Genomic DNA, 20,786 nt, shown 5'->3' with positions numbered 1-20,786 from the left:
ACTGGAGTCAGATGGCTAAGGGAAGATGTCTCCTACTGTTACCAGACAGACAGACAGACAGACAGGCAGACATGGGTGAGAGATGGCAACATGCTAACTTAAAACCCAGAAGGCCAACCTTAAACAATGTTGTGCATCCTGGAAGTGGCCCTGTCCCTGCTTAAAGAGTCCTAATGGATATTTGGGCTAACCCTTATATGCACCTTACTGCTGTTTTATAATTCAACATTTCTATGTTTAATTTAAAGTCTCTTACTGAAATGTACTGGAGTCAGATGGCTTTGTATTGTGTTGTACTGACAGGTGTTTTTGTTATTTTGTGCTCCCTATTTATATCAATTAGAGTAGGCTAAATAACTGAAAAGTCTTTCTGTATAATGCACCACAAACTCTCCAAAATAATAATAAATTTGAATCATAACATTATAATCTTCATCAGGGCAGAATTTACAGAATGGTGTTTAAGACTACATTATTTTTAGTTAGGTGTGCCTAATAAACTGGCAACTGAGTGTATATTGAAAGTATATTGTAGTCTTTCTTCGGCAGGACGGGAAAAGTACTTTTTTGCTCATGCAATACCCTACCTTCTACCAGAGCTATTGATAGATCAGTAAATGTAATCAAATGCATGTATAACTCAACAATCCAAGAGACCCTACAGAATGCCAACAGTTATATATGGGAAGCTTTTTAATGATCTTGTCTGGAGTAATGCCATTGGTGGTACATTTGAGCTCTATCTTTATCTATCTAGTACTAGGTTGAGCCCCAATTTTGCTTAGAGACTGAACAGTATTTGGTCTTGAAACACTTTGTATATCCATCCACCCACTACAAGTTCCTCCTCGAAAATTTCTGTTGTGGTATAAACATGTCACACTACTGAATGTTTTGCTGCCAAATGCAAATTATAGGTTGCTTAAAGATGTTTGCAGGAGCTACCCAATGTTCTAGTTTTTCTGAAAAGTAAAGTCTTTCCACGACAGCCAGAAAGGTCATTTGTCAGGAAATTGTATAAATTGAATCTTTTGGAAGTCTATGAGGTCAATTTATCTATCCAACACCATTATTATTATTATTATTATTATTATTATTATTATTATTATTATTATTATTATTATTATTACTTATCTTACTCCTAGACAGAATATTAATTTGATAATTTGGACATGTCTTTAGAAAAAATGTTATGGCTTTGCTGGCTTTATATTCTATGGAGCCAATTATTTTACAATTTACAATTACAATTATTTTGTATATTTTTTACAAAAAAAATAAGTTTCTGGTTTCTGTGGGAACGAGAAAGTATTGTGTGGGACTCTGAATATCTGATGTGCACTGGAGACCACCCAGTTAATTTCAGCCTGCTATGTTTCTGTATGAAAATGACTGTAGTTAGTTGGGCTATGTTTTAACCTTCAAGTAGGATTAACTTAATAGTCTTCTGCCATCTTTGGAAGCTAAAACTACTTTCTCTTGAGCAGATGATAGTTTCTGGTGCGCACCTAATTTTTTCTCATAATATTATTTGTTTTATTACTTATTATTACTTTTTTCAGGTATCACAGGCTATAAACAGTGATCACTGTACCACAGTAATTCTAATTCTCACCTCAACCTTCAATCCTTTTCCAAAAGCATCCCTTTAAAACTTTCCTTTGCTGAATATTTTCCTCATATTTCCCATTCTTATGAGAGAATATTTGGCCCTCAAGCTCACATAAGTACAGCAACACATGACATACAGCTGAGCATTCATCTCCCTCTTGTCCACGCTGTCTTACTGTCTTGTGAATCTGTTGCTGTTCATCCCCTTCCCCTTCCCCTTCCCCGTCCTCTTGATATCTTTCTCCTGTTTCTTCATTTTCACTACCTCTCTCGATCTCTGACAGCCTCTTCTTAGCAGAGAACAGCAGACTGTGAAAACAGGCGAGAGGCAATGTGTCGTGGGTGTGTTTGTGTGTTTCATCCTGGATATCTATCTATCTATCTATCTATCTATCTATCTATCTATCTATCTATCTAAGAGTTTTTAGGTGGAAATAGTCATCAAATGGCCGGAGTTGTTTTATTTGAAGTATGTATAGGTGCTGCACTGACAAACGGAGTGTGCGAAACATGTATAGTGTATTGTAAAATGTATAAAGATTTAGCAAAGATATACAACACAGGTAATAAGCAACATAACCTTTACTTTAGGTTGTTGTAATAGAGTGCATTCCCTTTGCCATAAGAACACATTTTATTGACTTCTTGGTTCCCTCATATGTCTTCAATAATACTTGATTGCAGCATAATATTACTGCACCTCAATCAATACAATATTGTTTTGGCAATACAGGTTTCTTGTGTTAGACCAATAAAGCCAATTTAAGTTTAATTGAATTGAGACTGAGAGAATGAGATGAGAGAGAATGAGATAGGCGTAACCTTTTCTGCCGTTTTGAAATGCCGGAGTTGTCTTTATCATTGACTCCAGTGTTGGCACCAGTCAGGCCGCTGCTTTAGACTCATCAGTTTGGAGTGCTGATCTGATGATAAACTACCTGAAATAGAATACTTTTCAGTATAAATTCAGTGTCAGAGAATCCTCTTAATCACTAAAGAGCCTTAAGATTAAGGCACATTTGCGATAGCTCCCATGAACTCTTCTTGAGAGCTATTTTGAACCCTTTTTGTTTCGAATACAACACAAGGATAACTCGACTTTCAGCTAATGTTCTAGGTAGACTCTCTTTGTGTGTGTCTTTATAGCATGCTTTCCTCTACCTGGGTGACCTGGTGTTATCTAAGCTGTGTTGCACCCTGCTACCTCACCCACTGGCAAAGTCTGTGTGTGCGTGTGTGTGTGTGTTCATTGTACCGCTGTGTACAGCCGTCACTGTGATCTCACATCAGTCAGAGGCTGCTGAGCCACACATTGACATTCCAGACTGCCTGCCTGCCTGCCTCTCTGGCAAAAATAGATATGTAAAACGACAAGCTTTCCCCCCCCCGTTTTTCCCACGCATAGTTTGTCTGAGCTGGTGGAGGGGGGAAAAAAGAAAGGGCTCTGGTCTGTGTCAGCTCAGATGAGAAAGAGGCAGCGTGTGCTGAGGGAGGTGACATATCACCGTTTAGGCAAATGAGATAGAGGACAAGAGGTTGAAAGGCGACATGGTTCATACCCTTAACCAGTTAGGATCCTGCAGGTAGATGGTTTTATTGGTCAAAATTCATATTTTTGCGAGCAACGAGGATACCGTATTTTTATTGTAACTTAAGATCTCACAGTTTTCATGTGCACAAATCCCTGTATTCAGTAGGCTTTGTTGCCCCGAGGGTTGAATTTGTTCTAGACAACAGTAAGGTCAAAACATGATGTTTTCTAACTGCAGGATAGCACTCTTACCCAACTCTTACTTGAACATTATAGTTTGCTACATTTAGTTAACCAAATTCCTAACCCTTATGCCCAAAACACATTTTCTTTTGCTACAAAGGAGCAACCATAGATTTACTTGTAAATTTTGATCTATTCCGTGCTGATATGACGGGTTTACTAAGACTACAGCCATGATAGCAGTTCTGTGAGGCTGAACTCAGGCACAATGCTGACATGCTGATGATAAGCATGTATAATGTCTCCCATTTTTTACCATCTTAGTTGAGCCTGTTAGGATATAACATTATTTATTTATTTAGTACAGCTGAGGCTGATGGGAACGTCAGTTTTGCAGAAATTTGGTCAAAGTATCGGACAAGTTTAACTTGGTGCCAAAGGAAAAGTCAGTGGACAACCAAAGTCATTAAATATATATAATCTGGGAACCATGAATGTCTGTACGAATTTACATGACAGAACATGACAGAACATGACATTTTTGCCTAAAGTGGTGGACCAACTTGCCGGCGGACCAACTTGTTAGACAGTCTTTTTGTCTTGTGAAAATATAAATTTGCATTTTTCATTTTTCCATCCAATAAAAGAGTAAAGGTCAAAGCTTTACATAGATTAATGCCAGCCTTGATTGATTTACTAACAGCAGGAGGTGCAATCTATGGCGGCCACAAATGCCTGATGGATTTGGACCATCTCCAGGGGCCATCACTGTAATGGACATTATACTGTGCTAAATGACATAAATGCATTACTGTAACAGCTAGTGTTAAATTAGATAAAGTACACAACACAGACATACAGAGCCAAAGGCTGAATGTCTGAGCATGGTGCTTTAGCACTAACATCTTATTACATGAAAAGATGACTCTATTATTTTATTATTTTTCATTATAATGATTACATTTATCATCAGCCAGTCCACCCTCTTTTAAAGGAAAAGATATATACAACTTTACAAGGCCAATTCATTTTGCATAAATGAGTTCTGTTATGTGGGGATAAATAAAATCTTGATGGATGGCCCGGATCATTGCACGTAGCTGATGGAATAGTTGTCAAATACTGTAGCAGACTCAGTCTCACTGGTGTTTCTTCTTTTCTCCATTGTCTCAGACTTGGGGTTGAGAAAAACTGGCAGTTTTAATACACTTAGGAATGTGAAACTATTATTTCTACTTTCTTCTGCCTCAATATAACATCTTAACATAACAGTGAATATGTGCATACTGTGTAAAGCTGTCACAGAGGGCAAAAAGTGTAATAACCAAAGCTGTATACGTTAAGAAGTGAACTGTTTTGTTTGCCTTGGACTGTGTTCTCTAAGATCTGAGCGCTGTGATAGTTTGCTCTGTGTGCTGCAGCTTCTTCCTCTTTGCTTCCAGAAGTATTGCTTGTCCAAACAAGGTGGTGAAGGTGGAGTTTTTAGTGTCAGTTTTCACAAGTTCAAATCAGGTTTCAAATAAGTATAGAAATTAGCCCTTGTGTAGTCAATATGTGGGCTAATATTTGGCATTTAAATCAATGAGCAGCCAGCCTGTGCTGCACACATCTCTGATAATAATAGACGTTCCTCACTGACCACAGTTGGTGTATATGGATAAATTATTATGGTGTCAAGGAAATCATTCCAGTGTAGTGGGAGGATTTTACTCAACAGTCTGTTAAACCTGCAATCAAATATGCCTCAAGGGAGCTGCAAACACTTAACAGAATTTTATTAGTCTTGCTCTCACTGGTTGCCATTAATTTTCAGGTTTTTACACCATGACCAGAATACAATTCTAGAGGAAACACTTAATCTGTGTCATTTTGCATTGTGGTGACTTTTAAAAGTGGTCAAAATGCAAAGTGTTAGCTCCAACATGAGCAGTTTTTAAAATGTCACACAGGTTGAACTCTACCTTCGGTGCTCTCTATCTTGGGAGGGTGACTGAGGCCATGACCAACAGGGTGTCACTTTGTGAGAGCACCACAGGGATGACAGATGGGTGCACTGGCTCCACCCTGCTGGCTACCCATCCACTGTGATTGATGCAGGAATGAAAAGAGCGCATGGTCTTTGGATTTCATTTGCTCACCGCTGTTCACTTGCTTCTATTGATTTAGGGTTGTGCTGGTGACGGACGGTGGGATAGTGTGTGTGTGTGTGTAAGAGTGATGTGCGTTGCATATTACTTCTTTTTAATTGAAGAATCAGTCCCTGAAGAACAGTGACAAACTATCTATCTAAGAACAACTTCATCAAAATGCATCCAACTTACAAATCGAATGATAAGCAGAAATGTCTGGTACAACAGAGTCTAATAAATAACTACAGAAACTAGGTTTATTGATATGGGGGGCAGTGTTCACATTTTGATCATAGCTGCAGATTACTGACATTTTGCTGTAATATACTTATTTTGAGTGGCTAATTTCCTCATGGTAGTATTTATTTGTGTGTAGATCTTACCTGTATATACCCTAACAGAGTAAACAATGAATAAATTCCGTAAAATGTACTAAAAGTTTGCTGCCCATTTGAACCCGATGGCTCTATTTTGGAGCACTTTATTGTCCTCAGCTTTTCAAAACAAAACTGCAAATTCTGCTTAGAACATGTTAGCAGCAGCAACACAGCTTGATTTCAGCACAAAGATCAACAAGATTCAAAGAAAATAAAAAAAAACGCCATCAAGTTTCTCAAAAGATTCATCTATTTTTAGAACTGAAAATGCAGTTTTCTTACTGGCATCACAGCAGGAATCTGTGTTACAAATGGCAGTACGGTGAAATGTCATATAAATGTCATGTTATATTGTTAAGGTGTAAAAGCAGTTTAGTCAGAGACACAAACGCCAAAGGCTCTGCTCTCTTAAAGTATCCAAGCAGCAACAGCATTATAATGGTTGCTCTGTACACCTGCATGAATATGATTGGATGTTACCAATCGGCTGTGAATAAGCCAGTTATTGTGAAAAACAGATTATGCCGATCAGCTAATATACACTAAACTTCAGTGATCTCTCTGAACTATACTGAGCTCCATCTGGCATACAGGGTCTGAATAATAACTATAGATTCATTTAGTGAAATATTAAAGTTATAGTCTCACCTGCTCCCCCCTCGAGTTCAAGCGTTTCTTGCATATCAGTGAGAAAAATGTTGGAAGAAACATTTTCTCAAGATGTTTTATTGAGCAGACGTCTCATTTCTTGCCTGTGGTTAAATACTGCCAGTTTCTTTTTTTTTTTTTTATTAAAGTTTATTGCAGAATCATCTTATGTTTATATTTCTGCATCCTACCAGTAAAGCCGCATAATTATGTATTGCACTCATTTTTAGATAGTAGATAGACTCATACATCTATTAAAGAGAGCAGACTAAGTTTGTGTATGTGCGTGGATTGACCTCAGTGACAATACTGAGATGGCTTGGGAAATAACAGGGGCCTACTCGTGGATTAGCATTATGGGAAGCAGATTAACATTAGTTTGGCTCTTTAGGGTGCCTTATCCAACATCGAAAATAGTGTAATTTCCCTGTATGCTTATTAATTACTATGGAGCTTTCTAATTTAATATCAATAACAAAAATGTTGAAGCAATAATCAAGCTCAAGTTATGACCGCAACTCTCTATTCCCACTTCGGTGTTATTGTGTTTACTGCTCTATGCTTCTGTTTAACATGGGCAACTCATTCTGTGATCTTCATTAAAACATTATTATAATACCAAACGAATGTGTTGATCTAACTTTCTCAAATAAACAGCATATTATTATCAAATATTTTACATCTGAATGTATTATTTTTTAAGTTTTATATATATTTTTACCTGACCAACCAACCTCTACACAACACAGAGACACTAAAAAGGATGAAAAGGTGTTCACCACATTGGAACATTATCATTATTATGAACGTATGCCTGATGAATAGATCCACTGCAAGTCAGTGATAATGAAACTAGTGATGTGTTCCTTCCATTTTGCTGAACTGTCAATATAAAAGATTTTCTGACCTCTTCGTAGTGTTGTCCAGCTTCAGTCCAGTGTCAAATCCTTCCAATATTCCTCATTGGCACACCGTTGGTAATTGAATTGGAAGTACACGGTGAAAATCTATTTCCATAATTCTCTAATCAAAGTATTGAGCGTCTTCTTGGCACACAGTTAAACCAGATATTGCCAGATATTGATGAAATCCCCCAAGTTAAGCCACACTTGTCCCTAATGAGCCCTCTATGGACCAACTTCTGACTCACAAACACACACACATAGGCCGCATAGATTTGGGGTACATATTAGAGTAGAGCAATCAGATATGATTTGAATTAAGCTTGTGTTGTTTCTCTGATGTGAAAAGGTGGAATACTTCCTGTATAAATACATAATATATAATAAGTAATGAGAGTCCTGCTGAGATTATTTACATGTACAGGTTTCATTTAAACATTGAACGTTGGTATTGGTGAATAAATGCATTAAATACAATATTTATCGCCATATTTAGTGTTTGTAGATTTTTTTCAGTGAGTGAGTGACTTCTGAGTTAATGAGGTGCTTTGAATGTAAAAAATTTCCCCATAGTCTCTGAGACTAAATCTTATTAAATGGGGGGTGAAGGGGTGGAGGGGGGTGACTTTATTGACTTCTTTTACAGTCATAATTTCCAGCCAGTGATCATTAATATTCATAAGTTATAAAAATGCTGGAAGACCACATTTAATTTCGCGTTCACACCTTATTTTTATCGCACTTTCTCTCACTCAGTTTTAGTTTTTTTACTTTCTTCTCATTGTTTTTTTTTTCTTTTCTCATAAACTCAAAGAGCTGACATCAAGTTCCCTAGTGAGCAAAGACTCTTCATCCATCTCTCTAATATCTATTACTCTCGTGCATGTGTGCGTGTGTGTGTGTAAGTGTGTGTGTACTGGAGGTGGAGGTGGAGGTTTTTCATCCATCACAGGGGGAGGCTCTAGGATTAAATAAAAATCTCTCAATCTCAGTGACAGTGGCATTGCACACGAACACACACTCACAATTGAACAAGGAGAGTGTGTGTGTGTGTGTAAGAGAGAAAGTGCATGGGGAAGACAGAGATAGAGAGGGCATAAGGTACAGAGTGAGTCAAACAGAGGAGAGACATGGGAATAGAGAGGGAAGAAAGGAGAGAAAGAAGGAGGAAAAATGGAGAGAGAGATTGAATAGAGAGAAAGATGTACCGGCACATAAAATACAGTGGAATGTTAAAATATGGAGACAGACGAAAGAGAGGGAGTTTCAGGAAACTTGGGGAAAAAATGCTACTGCAGTAATTATCCTATTTGCTGAGCGTTGTAGAATGGACACTGGCAGGTATCAAGAAATAATGAGTCTCCTAAAAGAACACCAAGAAATGTCTCTTGTTAAAATAAGAACAAATTCAAATGTCTTAAATATACATAATCAAATCAGACTCTTCAAATTGAATGATCACTTTCTCCCACTCAGGGACAACAGAAGATTAAGTGTAATATGTTTAAATTGGTTTTAAAAACAGAACTAGTGTTAAAATATGTATTTTTAACTGCTCTAGGCAGCTATGTATCTTGGTTGAGTGATAACTTTTCAAATACATACTGTATTCCGATGTACCATATATATATATATTTATATATATGATCAATATAACCAAAAAGATAGATACAGCATGGGTCCAGCTTTGTAGACAGTTTGTAGGTCATCCTTAAATGTTAATTTAAATGTTTTGTTGATGAAGTGTCAAACATGACATTTAATGCATTTTTGTTTGTACCCCAAGTTCCTCTCTGGTGCAGCTTTAATTGCATCAGAGATGGCAAAAGAAACTGCATTTTAATGTTAATAATGTTATTAACTTAACTAAATTAAATGTGCAGCATTTGAGCCTGTGTCTGTGCTGAGTATTTGTATAGAAATGAAAGGCAAGTTTTTTTATTGCTTGCAATTTTTATCTTTGCATTAATTGAGAGAAGAAATCTCAAGAGACCCGGAAAAATCACACTTGCTCCCAACTCGTGTGTTGCCACAGGAGAATCAAGTCTTTTTTCTAAGTAAAGCAGGTGAGGCTACAGGATACTTTGTACTGTCTCACACTCCCCAGGCATGATAAAAAAATAAAAATAAATTAGAAATATTTATTAAAATCTAGTCTCCTGTGGCCCAAATTAACACCTGATTTCACTGTTTTTCTTTGCCACCAACAATATACAACAGCACTGTCCCGTTTGTTTCCCGTGGGACATTTGTAATTCCTCCTTAAAATTATTGAGGGATCCGCTCAATTCCAGCCACCTAATGAAAATGTACACTGTATTGAGTTAGACACACAATGGTTCATATATTTAAAAAAAAAAGTCAGTACAATTGTGTATATGTGTGTGTGTGTGCGAATGAGGCAAGTGTGTGTGTTTGTGCTCCTTTATTTGGTTGTGTATATCAATACATTTGTGAATTTTAGTTAATACTATGCATGCATAGACAGATAGTCTCCTGATATCACTGTAACAACTGGAAGTTTTATCCCCAATGGCTGTTGTACTTATTCCCACTAGTCAGTGTGTTCACACCAACAAAATAAGCTGCACCAAATAGACTCTAATAGAATAGAATGGAAATCCAAATGATCTATTCAAAATAATTTACATACACTGAATTTACCTGGAAAATTATATGTGTACACGTGTGTGTGTTAGACAAATCTGTAAAGATTCAAATATTTTCACATAATGAGCACACGTCTCCTGCCAGTCTAATAGTAAACCTTTTAAAGCTCCACTCCTTAACCTGCCCCGTTGGTTTCTGTCAGTAATATAATTATTAAGTAATTCTTTTATAGTAGGTCATAACACACTCTCATTCACACAGAGGGACATTTGACTTTTAAATTATGTTTAATTATTTTATTTTTTTTACAACCTCAGACCCAACCAAGTGGTGGCACCGTTTAGGACCGCTAAATGTTTAATTTCGATTGAGGACGAGTGGAGCGGGTTATGACACTATAGTTAAAAGTGCTGTTCTCAATAGAGCTCCGGGTTTCACAGTTTTAATAAAAGGAGCTCACCTCTGGGCGAGTGGCCAGTAAAATGACTGGCTCTCTTTCATGTGAGAGAAAGATGGGCTATAAGGGCCTTGGTCTCAGGCTGCAATCAATCAACCACATTTTCTGACCGTTTTTCAATTATGCATGTGAAGGCTGGATGGCCCGGGACTGAGTTGGCCAGGCAAGGCATTACTTAAAGTTTTCTACTTTGAAAAATAACTTTACATTAAGATTACATATCAGCGCCACATACACAATAAAGTGGCTATGGTCTTGTCAGGTTGGTGATTTCAAAGAAACTATAAACTTGTGTAATGCTGTCACTGAAATTTCCCATTTATTTCGAAGTCAATTAAGAGGAAATAAATGTCATTGCTGTAAGACAATTTAGAAAACTGAATTCCCACCTCTTGTACATGCAAAGCTGCAGAGTGACTTATTTAAAAGTGCTGCCACCACATAGCTGCTTGACATTATCAGCAAGCTGACAAGATGTGAAAGTCTTGGAGGCCTTTAGATCAGCTGTGAATGGTGTTAAGTCGGGGATTCAAGCTGCAATGTTTTCCTATCACCATGGATTGTTTTACTCCCCTTGGGACAAATCACACTGATATCTCTGTCTCTACCTTTCTGTCTCAGGCCACAGTTTATCTACAATGGCATTTTAGCTCATGCCATTGTCTCCTTACATAAGTAATTTGCTTCTATCTCTAGATAAAAACTGCCTTTCTCAAGAGCAGACCTCCATAATTTTTAACACATTCTCTTTTTCATCTGCTCTTTGTCCCCTGCGTTCTATCTTCTCTTTCTCCCACATCTTTCACACATTACTTTGTTATTAAGGAATGTAGTCCAATAGAAGGAATGTCTTCAGTTTTATACCAAGACATTATAACCCAGTGCCTTCAGTACAGAAAACAGCCTTGATGCGAAAATGTCCTGGGTAGAGAGGCTGAGGGCTATGTCTGACCTTGCTCTGTGCTAAAAGAACTCATACAGTCATACAGTTACATACATACACACTGGAGTTGCTCAGTACTGTAGTAGTCATTCACTACTGATATGTGATTGACTGAAGTTCAGTGGCTTTCTTGGTTGCCCTTCTACGAGCATTATAGGAACATGAAGTACATTGTCTGTACACATTTTCATGATGACCTTTTTCAGTTCCTAAATCATGTCTCCAGTATTGAAATGTCAAACAATTTCTTTCTAAACTAAGATATGTTATCCTCCTGTATAAACTCAGTTTCTTCTGTAACTCTCCTAAGCTGAAGAGTTGGCCATTGTTTAAAGTAGGTCTTTGAGTTCATGGTTGCTGATGCATCTTTCTTCCTACAAACACCTCTGCAAGTCAACAGCTGACTAAGTGGTTAAATCAGATTAAAAAGGCCTGAAGGGTGGACTGAATCAGCACTGCATGAAACCAAGCTGAGCATCTAATTGACATAAACCAGTATGAAAGGAAAAGAAAGGAAAATAAAATTAGTTATGTTATGAGTATGTATGTAATGCATATACAATATGTGTATGCCTGTAAGTCTTCAAACTACGTGGTGGCTTATGCATCAAAATGTTTTAATTTAGGGCTTTCCAGATGGCAGGTGGTAAAATAATGTGTAAGGTGGGTTCTTTTCTCAAACGATCTATAGTGCAGATGGACTTCAGCTCTGTTCCAAAATGCATTTTTCTACTATGATACTGTGATAAATCCTGTACTGAAGCTTTTTTTAAAACTCAAGAATAGACTTAATCGTGCTTTCATGAGGCTGCAGTCGTTGAAAGTCCATGAGAGTATGTTTTTGTATATCTTAAAGTATCTGAACCTGTCAAAAAATAGTTGTGACGAATGATCCGTAACATTATTACTGTGGGAAACCTGTCAAAAAAATCTAAGCTTACAAGTTTATTTGCTTTATTGCTGACTGTCCATGAGAGGAAGATAAGAAGATCAACATTGTGCATGGGGTCTTAACTCTTTGGTTTTTGTATGGATGAAACAACCAATATTAAACCTGTTAATTACTGAGCTTTAGAGGTGCTAACAGTCAGATTTTGTTACCTTAGAATAATGCCAAAGGTAGCTGATTGCCCCTGTTTCTAGTCTTCACCATTCTGTGATGAGCTAAGCCTGTCTGCTGCTGGTAGTAACTTCATATTTACCATACAGACATGACAGTAGTTTTAATCTTCTCATCTAACTCTACAAAAAAGCAGATAAACATATTTCCCATAATGTTGAACTTTATGCTGAAGTCAGAAAATAAAAACTCTGACATATGGTAGATGTTACAGCTATCAAAGAAAATATGTAGGTATATAAATTAGCTGTTAATTGACCCCAGAAATTGAATCCGGTTTTTGGCTTGACTGAAATTTGTCAAATTTTACTAAAATTCAAAGATTCATTACTCATTGTTAATAATAATAATCAGGGCCTTTCAGCCTTTATTGTCATTTCACAGCATTTACATACATGGAAACAAAATTTGTCCTCTGCATATAACCCATCCTGTACATTAGGAGCAGTGGGCAGCCGTAGGCGCCCGGGGATATATTAATGTTGAAAGTTGCTCACAATGGATGGTCGATCTGTGGTACCTTTAGTTAACAGAGCTCTATTCCTCTCATCTTTAGATAAAGAATGTTGGCTTTTTTTAATGATACAACGACCATATTTTACCAAAATTTACTGTAGTGCTCTACTTTGCCTAACAGAATTCATTTTGCATAGCCCCACGCGCGATGGGCAATATCACATCTAATCAAAATCAATTTGTTTGACTGTAATGCTACAATTACACCTTGAGGGAAGAGTAGATTAAAGCCTGTCGTCTTTGGATGATTGAATTAGAACATGTTATTAAAAAGGATAATGAGTATGTGAAAGCAAACATTAGGCTTTGATTACTACTCTCATCAAGAGGTAATATTTAGCTAAGTGCAAAACAGCTTATTAAATGCGTGAGCTTATCAGGCAAATAGTATTGGTAAATTAACCAGCGGCTCTATCACAACTCTCTGGACTGTGTTTGCCTATAAAGGAGTTGTTTTCCAGCCATTAATTAGAATGGGGATCTCTCCTCCCAGACCTGCGGATGGGAACATGAAGTGTGTGCGTGTGTGTGTGTGTGAATATGTGTAATGTAGTCAGTTCACTTTTAAATATAGAATGATAGTTATGTGAATGTGTTGGTTGGTAATTAATAGCTTAATGCTTGGACTTCCTCAACTGACCTCCCAAATGCAGCTTGTCTCTGTGAAAACAGTGTTGATTATAGTGTTTGGTATTACTTTGCAAAAGTGGGTATGTGCAGGATTTCATTGCTCAAACTCATTCACAATCTCTCAGGGTCTGCTTTGGACTTTTAAAGCCCTAAATAAAAGTTAAGGGTTAATGCCTAATTTGACATTCTACATCTTCAAATTTAGACATATTTTTGTTTTTCACATCTAAAGAAAATACCCCAAAAATGTGTATTTAGTGTTTTCCATAGAAAGTTGCATTTAGAAGAATGTCAGTGTGTGTGATGTATTAGTGATAATTCAAATAATAATACCCCAGCCATGTACAGTATGAGCAAAATGGTTTATATATCAGTCTAAATAATAAAGCGCACACACACAAAGGCAAACCCTCCAGCCTGTGGAGGGTCCAATGCTGCATTGTAAGCGAAGTGATTTGAGAGTCCTTTTTCCCAGGCAGGTAATTTGATTCTTGGAGGTCGATGTTGGGTGGTTTTGGGGTCGCCCAAGTAGCCAGTCCCCATTCTAATAAAACCAGAGAGCTGTGCAGGACCAGGAGGCTAAAAACCCCCATTAACTTCTCTCCCATCAACATGGGGACAGGTAACCTCTTGACCCTGCAAAGCTGCCATACACCCTGATCATGTGACCTGGGAGTTGCAGAGCTGATGACTAGGCAGCTGGAGTCAGGCATCATTCTAAGAGAAAACCTACTGAGAAAGACTTGAAGGAATAAGAGGCAAAGTGATTGTCAGTTTGTTCATGATTTTTCCACTGCCAGTGTGGAGGATAATAGTCTATCATTTTGGCCAGAAGCAAATTGTCTCAACAACTAATATTCTGATTCTCATGATTCAAATATTCATGGACTTTGGTTAAGGTTTAGAAACATGCTAAAAAAAAAACAGTGTTCACTGTTGGAAACAGGAAGTGAACAGCAGTTTCCTGTGTAATAGTCCAATGTTTTGTTGATCCATCCATCCACCCTCCATACCATAATAACATCACCTGACTCCCTCTTTTCCTCCTGTCATTCAATGACTATGGCCACTAGAGCGCTTTGTCACTTGAATGTAAACATATGTCATTTTGGGGGTCTTGTTGAAATGCTGTCACTCTTCTTAGACCCACTTCTGTCCAACACATCATCTACACACACAATGTATCTCAAAATAGGCAGAAACAGGCAGATTGCAATGGAATTCAGATTCATCTACACTTTAGCTTTTAACTAGTAAAAAAAGCAAGGTGTTCATTCTGTCTATCAATGTTGAACACTGTTGACCCAATTTGGTCTTTTGCTTTAATTAACATTCCTTTTCTCTGCTTTTCCCTCTGTTTTCGTCATCTATCCCCCACCCCCTTCTTATTTTCTGTTTAGTGGGATGCCATCACGGAGATGGATGAGCACAACCGGCCCATCCATACTTTCCAGGTTTGCAACGTGATGGAACCCAACCAGAACAACTGGCTTCGCTCCAACTGGATCTCTCGACAAGCTGCCCAAAAGATCTACGTGGAGCTTCGCTTCACCCTACGTGACTGCAACTCCATCCCTTGGGTGTCTGGCACCTGCAAGGAGACATTTAACCTCTTCTATCATGAGACTGATGAGGCTCACGGTGTCAAATTCAAGCCCCCGCAGTACACCAAGATTGACACCATCGCTGCCGATGAGAGCTTCACTCAGATGGATCTCGGAGATCGCATCCTCAAGCTCAACACAGAGGTGCGCGAGGTGGGACCCATGACCAGGAAGGGCTTCTATCTTGCATTCCAGGACATTGGTGCCTGCATTGCCTTGGTTTCAGTGAGGGTTTACTATAAGAAATGTCCGTTCACGCTGAGGAACCTGGCCTCATTTCCAGACACAGTGCCTCGTGTGGACTCTTCCTCATTGGTCGAGGTGAGGGGGGCGTGTATTGACCATGCTGAAGAACGAGACACACCCAAACTGTTCTGTGGAGCTGATGGAGACTGGTTGGTTCCCTTGGGAAAATGTGTCTGCAGCGTTGGGTATGAGGAGATCGATGGCTCGTGTAGTGGTAAGCTTTCAAACCTTTCTATCATTCAAACTGCTTTTTCAATATTCAATATAGCATCTGTTGAGACTAAAGAAACTCGTGCAATACAGAGAAAAAAAAATTGTTAGAGAAACTGGATTTCTCCCACTTTTTTAAAGTCGGGAACCTTGTCAGTTATATGCTTCAGTCAATGGGTGTAGTTATTTCAGAATACCAACCTCTGACCATGACAAACCGTGACTTCATGTCTTATTTATTTGAAGCTGTCTAGATATTATTGAATTTCTTTGCCAGCATTGGTCCCACTTGAAACATGGTGTTTCATATGTGCAAACCAAACCCTCAAGCTGACAGTGATTGTACTGAGTTGTACTGTTGAATTAATCATTTCCTATATTTCCTACACAGAAGTGTACACAAGTGTTGATGTGGTCAGGAGTTTTTGCCAGTATTTACCACCTTAAAACGGACATAAAGGGTATTCGTAAAGAACTTGAAACTGAGGGTTACACTATTTTTAGCAAAACTGGCTGCTGAAAACTGAGGTGAAAAGCACTGTCAAGTAGGAAGCTGATATCTCTTCTCCATGCTTCCATCAATTAGACACTTTCTGTATATCCATGTACTCCTGTATTCCCATGTCTCCTGTCTATCCCTTTATTTAAAGCTGGGGTATGTAATTCTATTATAATACATATATCCTTTTTGTCAAATTCAGTAGCCTCCATTCTCTGTATATGCTTAAAAAAATATGGTGTTACGGACTGTGGCCCACAGACATTCAACTTACTTTCTAGTTTGCAAAGATATACTGTTGTTGTGATGTTAGCTGTAGTATCAGGAGAGTTGTGAGTATTACTTCATTGAGCTGCTGGCTCTGGAAAACCATCTCTGCATTAGTTACATTACTTGCTGTGTCGCTGATCGCTCTATATGGTATTACATTTCTCAACAACCGAATACCCCACAATTAGGTCTGTTTCTTTAGCCTACTTAACATATGTATTGACGCATCAACCAGTCAGATAGTTGAGCAATGTAGATAGATTTTAACAATGCACAACAACTACAAAGGATACATTTTATGCACTGCCTATCTACCTATATGTGTTCTCATACATCAAAGATTTACAAAAACAAGTTATTATTTTGCTTTCACCTGCCCTCTTTATTCCCTTATCACCCCTCCTTCATTTTCCTCTATGTTATTTCTAGTTGCTAACTCTCTGGAAAATAATATAACATGGCAGAGAGCTTTCCTGATTCTGTCTAAGGCTGTACTAGTGTGAGCGCAAATCCATGTATGTATATTTGTAATTTAGAATATCTTGTACTTGTTCTGTCAGTTACTGTGATGCATTACAATTTCTGTTTTCTGTCAAATACATTTTATTCAATCCCCTATTTTCTTTGCAAGACAACTGTCCTGTACTGTCTTGGCCTTTTAGATACTGCAGGGATTCCAAAGAGATTGTTTCAAGGCTAAGATGCACTCAGCAGTAACTCAAGTTATAGTACATGCAAGATCAGTGGAAGGGTTTGCTATGATAACACAAATCCTAAACAATGTTATCAAGACTTAAAAGAAAGGTGAATACTATCGTACTACAAATATATACTACAAATCTTTAAAATGGCAAGTATTGTTCTGTGTGTTTGTGCTTGTAAATTTTAGTCAAGCATGATGAGCTTTTGTGTGTTTGTAATATACAAGAAGCAGAGCAATTGGCATTAAATTAAACATAGTGCTGTGTACTGTGTAAAAGAACTCTTTCAGGGGATTTAGGGATTGAATGCTGTTCATGTGTTTGTGTTAAAGGATACCGTGTGTGTGTGTATTGGTGTGAATTATATATACAGAGGAATGTGTGTGTAAGTGATCCAGCATGTAGGTATGTTGTTGTGTATAGCAGTGGTCTGCCACCCACTGTCCCAGGGGCTACCTTGGTGTGACAGATTACCTCGGCTGGCTTGGCTGCAGTTTGATCCTCAACTCTCTGATATGAGCTTTGGGTTATCGCTGGTAGCACCACCCACTGGGAATGCTATAGTACAAAAAAAACATACCTTCATGAAGGTCCAACACAACTTCTTTTCAAGCCACAGACAGGCCTGATGTCAGGTCAACTGGTACACGTGTCTGTAATCTGCAGTAGGTAAATCTGCAATCCACAAGGTGTCCAAGTTTACAGAGAAACTGGCCACTTACTGCAAAAAGGGCTCCATTCGCTAACTAAATGGTGCAGTCTGATCATTCTGTCATCCTATGGTGTTACTTGAAGTGTGCTTTAGAATCAGTGTGAACATAGAAAGAGAGAAAGAAAGTGACTCTTAGAGGAAGGTGCCAGGTGAAAAAACCCAATCTGTATCCGGCTGACATGTTGTTAGATTTAAATAAAGAGAATGTACCCTTACTTTTACCAGAATGAACAAGATGCACAATAGATGGAAGTATTGTTACATATTGGATGACACAGTGCAGTTTTGTTCCCCTACAAAAATGATCCATCTATCCAACAGCACTACAAACTAGAGTTTTTCTTAGTGCTCTTTTGAAAAATGCTTTCAAGACTATTCACTGCTCTTCTCCCACCATCCAGAACCAGATGTCCTTGTACAGTTGATTACAATTCATCTTGTGACACGGGTCGGCAAGGTTTCCCAGCTGCACTCGCAGCTGCATTGCAATCAACAGGCCAGGGGTGAAGCTACAGCTGTGATTAGAGCCGGACTGTACCAAAATGCTTCCCTATTTTTGTATTTGCATTTATTGTTGTGTGACAGAACAAGCTTAGTAATGTAATAAATAAACTTGCTTGAGGACTTGGAGGGAAACATATTGCAAAGTGAGTTGGCTTTTCTGACAGGCATTAAGAATAATCTAAAAATAGCCAGTCTCCTCGCTGATCTTGAGATGGTCTTACAGAGGTTTCAGAGTGAGTTAAAAACTTGTAGTAGGTTTAAATAGAAAGAAGTTGTCCGGTATTTGTCTTTTTTGTATAAGATCACTGTCTTTACTTTATGTCATACACACATCATAGTTTTAAAAACAAATTAACAAAACTTAATTGAAAAAACAAGTAATAATACTAATTTCAAAAACAGTTATTTCTGCTCTTTGCAATTTACAACAATAAGCAACCACAACATGGTCACCTATCAGCATCCCTACTGGCCCTACAGACTACAATAATTTGTCTACCTTCTTTCCTCCCTTCTATCCTTCACCCCTCACTCTCTAAGAAGCAGATTTCACAGTTGGGTTAAGTTTAGCCCTTTGGGCAATGTGATGGCATTTTACTGCAATGTCAGCCCTGAAATGCAGCCCTTGCTCATTGTTCCAGGATTCAAACAAGCGGCGTTATTAAAAGCCTCCGCACAAGGTACCGCTGCAGCGCCTTAGGCATTGAGGGAGAAAGACTGAGGTGACTGGCTAAGCTAATGCTTCAATCCCCAGTTTATAACTGGCTGGTGCTTTAAATGCTACAACTGCTTGACTGGGCTGGAAAGAAATGACAGGTTTGAATCTGTGATTTCAGTAAAATAAAATGTTTTGAAATCGCAGCACTGATTTTTGTGCTACTTATGTCTGGTTGCTTATGTGTTATGCTATGAAATTTTAAATTAATGCAGCTCATGTACTCCCTTTATATATAATAATCAAAATATATATGTTAAATAGAATATTATTGCTGTTGCCACCCTGAAAGTGTTTAAGAAGAAAAAGACTAAATTTCATATTCTTCTTTCTAGTAGGCTGTATTTTCACTCTTCAAAGGACCAATGTGTAGGATTTAGTGGCATCTAGCGGTGTAGATGCAGATTCCAACTCCCACCCCTTCCAAGCCCAAGAAACAATCTACGGTGGTCATGCAACATGCAGAAAATGCAAACGCCCCAATTTAAAGCCAGTGTTTAGTTTGTCCGTTCTGGACTACTGTAGAAACATGCTGGTTCATAACATGCCGGTTCAAAATGATGGCCTTCATTTAAGGCGATCCGCAGCATCTGTAGATATAAAAGGCTAATTGTAAGGTAACAAAAACATAACCATTCATATTTTCAAGCTATTATACACTAATGGAAACATACCTATGCATATTGTTTTTCGTTTCTGCCAATAGATCCTCCTAAATGTCACACACTGGACTGTGAGATGTGCCTCAAAGTTCTCCGTATCACATTACTTTGTTCAGGTCTCACAAATAGTGCAGATCAGTTTAGTATTTAAGTTCTTGTCCTTAGACAACCCCCAACCCAACTACAGATATGTGACTAACAAACACTCTGTTCTGACTTGCAAACCTTTATTTATTCTAGAGAAAAGATGATCCGTATGAAGTCTGAATATAGGGCTTTAGCTCCACTGAGGTAGGAGAAAAGGACATGCTCTCCGCCCAGCGAAAGCTAAATAATCTTTTTCTCTGATTCAGACCTAGTGCTTTTGGTCACAATAGCTCTAACCCTTTATCCATTTCCTGGATAAAGTTTGGAGTGTCAGTGTGCTGCAGTAAGACTGGAGTTAATGAAATCTAGCAGCTAACAATAACCTCTATAACCCACATTTCAACTGGCATGCTCCTCCAAATGTATAGACTTAGGCTGGCACACATTTTCTTATTTTACTTCTTCCTCTCTTAGATTATTGCATAGGGTCTCACAATTTCATTTATTATTTGAATTGAGTAAGACAAATAGGAGATTTTATAATGGCTTTAATCTAAATTGTGATTATGATACAAAAATATCAAACATTAAAAACCCTATGTCTGTGACTTTGTAGGATTTTTGACCACAAGTAGCAGTATGGGTATTCTGTATAACTGGACGCCCCGCCAATTGTTGCCGTTAATACAATTTGACTAATAGCTTTGTGTGTGTGTGTGTGTGTGTCTGTGTGTAGGTGCGCATGTGTAGGATGTGTGTGTGCATGCATGCTGTGTATTATGTCATACCATTATATATAGCATAATATATGCCTCCACCTCCTCCTTGGAACCCCTGCTGGGTAGCAGCATTTTGGGCAACTGGCTGGTATGCCTGTGTCTAAATATAGGCCTGCATACACACACACATGCACATACAC

The 20,786-nt window shown here is 38.1% G+C and overlaps 1 protein-coding gene across 1 annotated transcript in view; it reads left to right on the top strand.

The window, feature by feature from the left end:
• LOC118339347 (ephrin type-A receptor 6-like) overlaps window positions 1-20,786 on the top strand; it is a 74,307-nt gene that overhangs the window by 17,103 nt on the left and 36,418 nt on the right. The window contains exon 3 of the mRNA XM_035676931.1: window positions 15,058-15,721. Coding sequence (XP_035532824.1) covers window positions 15,058-15,721 — 664 coding nt within the window. The remainder of the gene's footprint in view (window positions 1-15,057; window positions 15,722-20,786) is intronic.

This window comes from Morone saxatilis, unplaced genomic scaffold, assembly GCF_004916995.1.
Source record: "Morone saxatilis isolate NCDOM2014 unplaced genomic scaffold, NCSU_SB_2.0 Contig5, whole genome shotgun sequence".
Taxonomy (NCBI): domain Eukaryota; kingdom Metazoa; phylum Chordata; class Actinopteri; family Moronidae; genus Morone; species Morone saxatilis.
The sequence above is the reverse complement of the archived record's forward strand: the minus strand, read 5'-3'. Positions and strand labels throughout refer to the sequence as shown.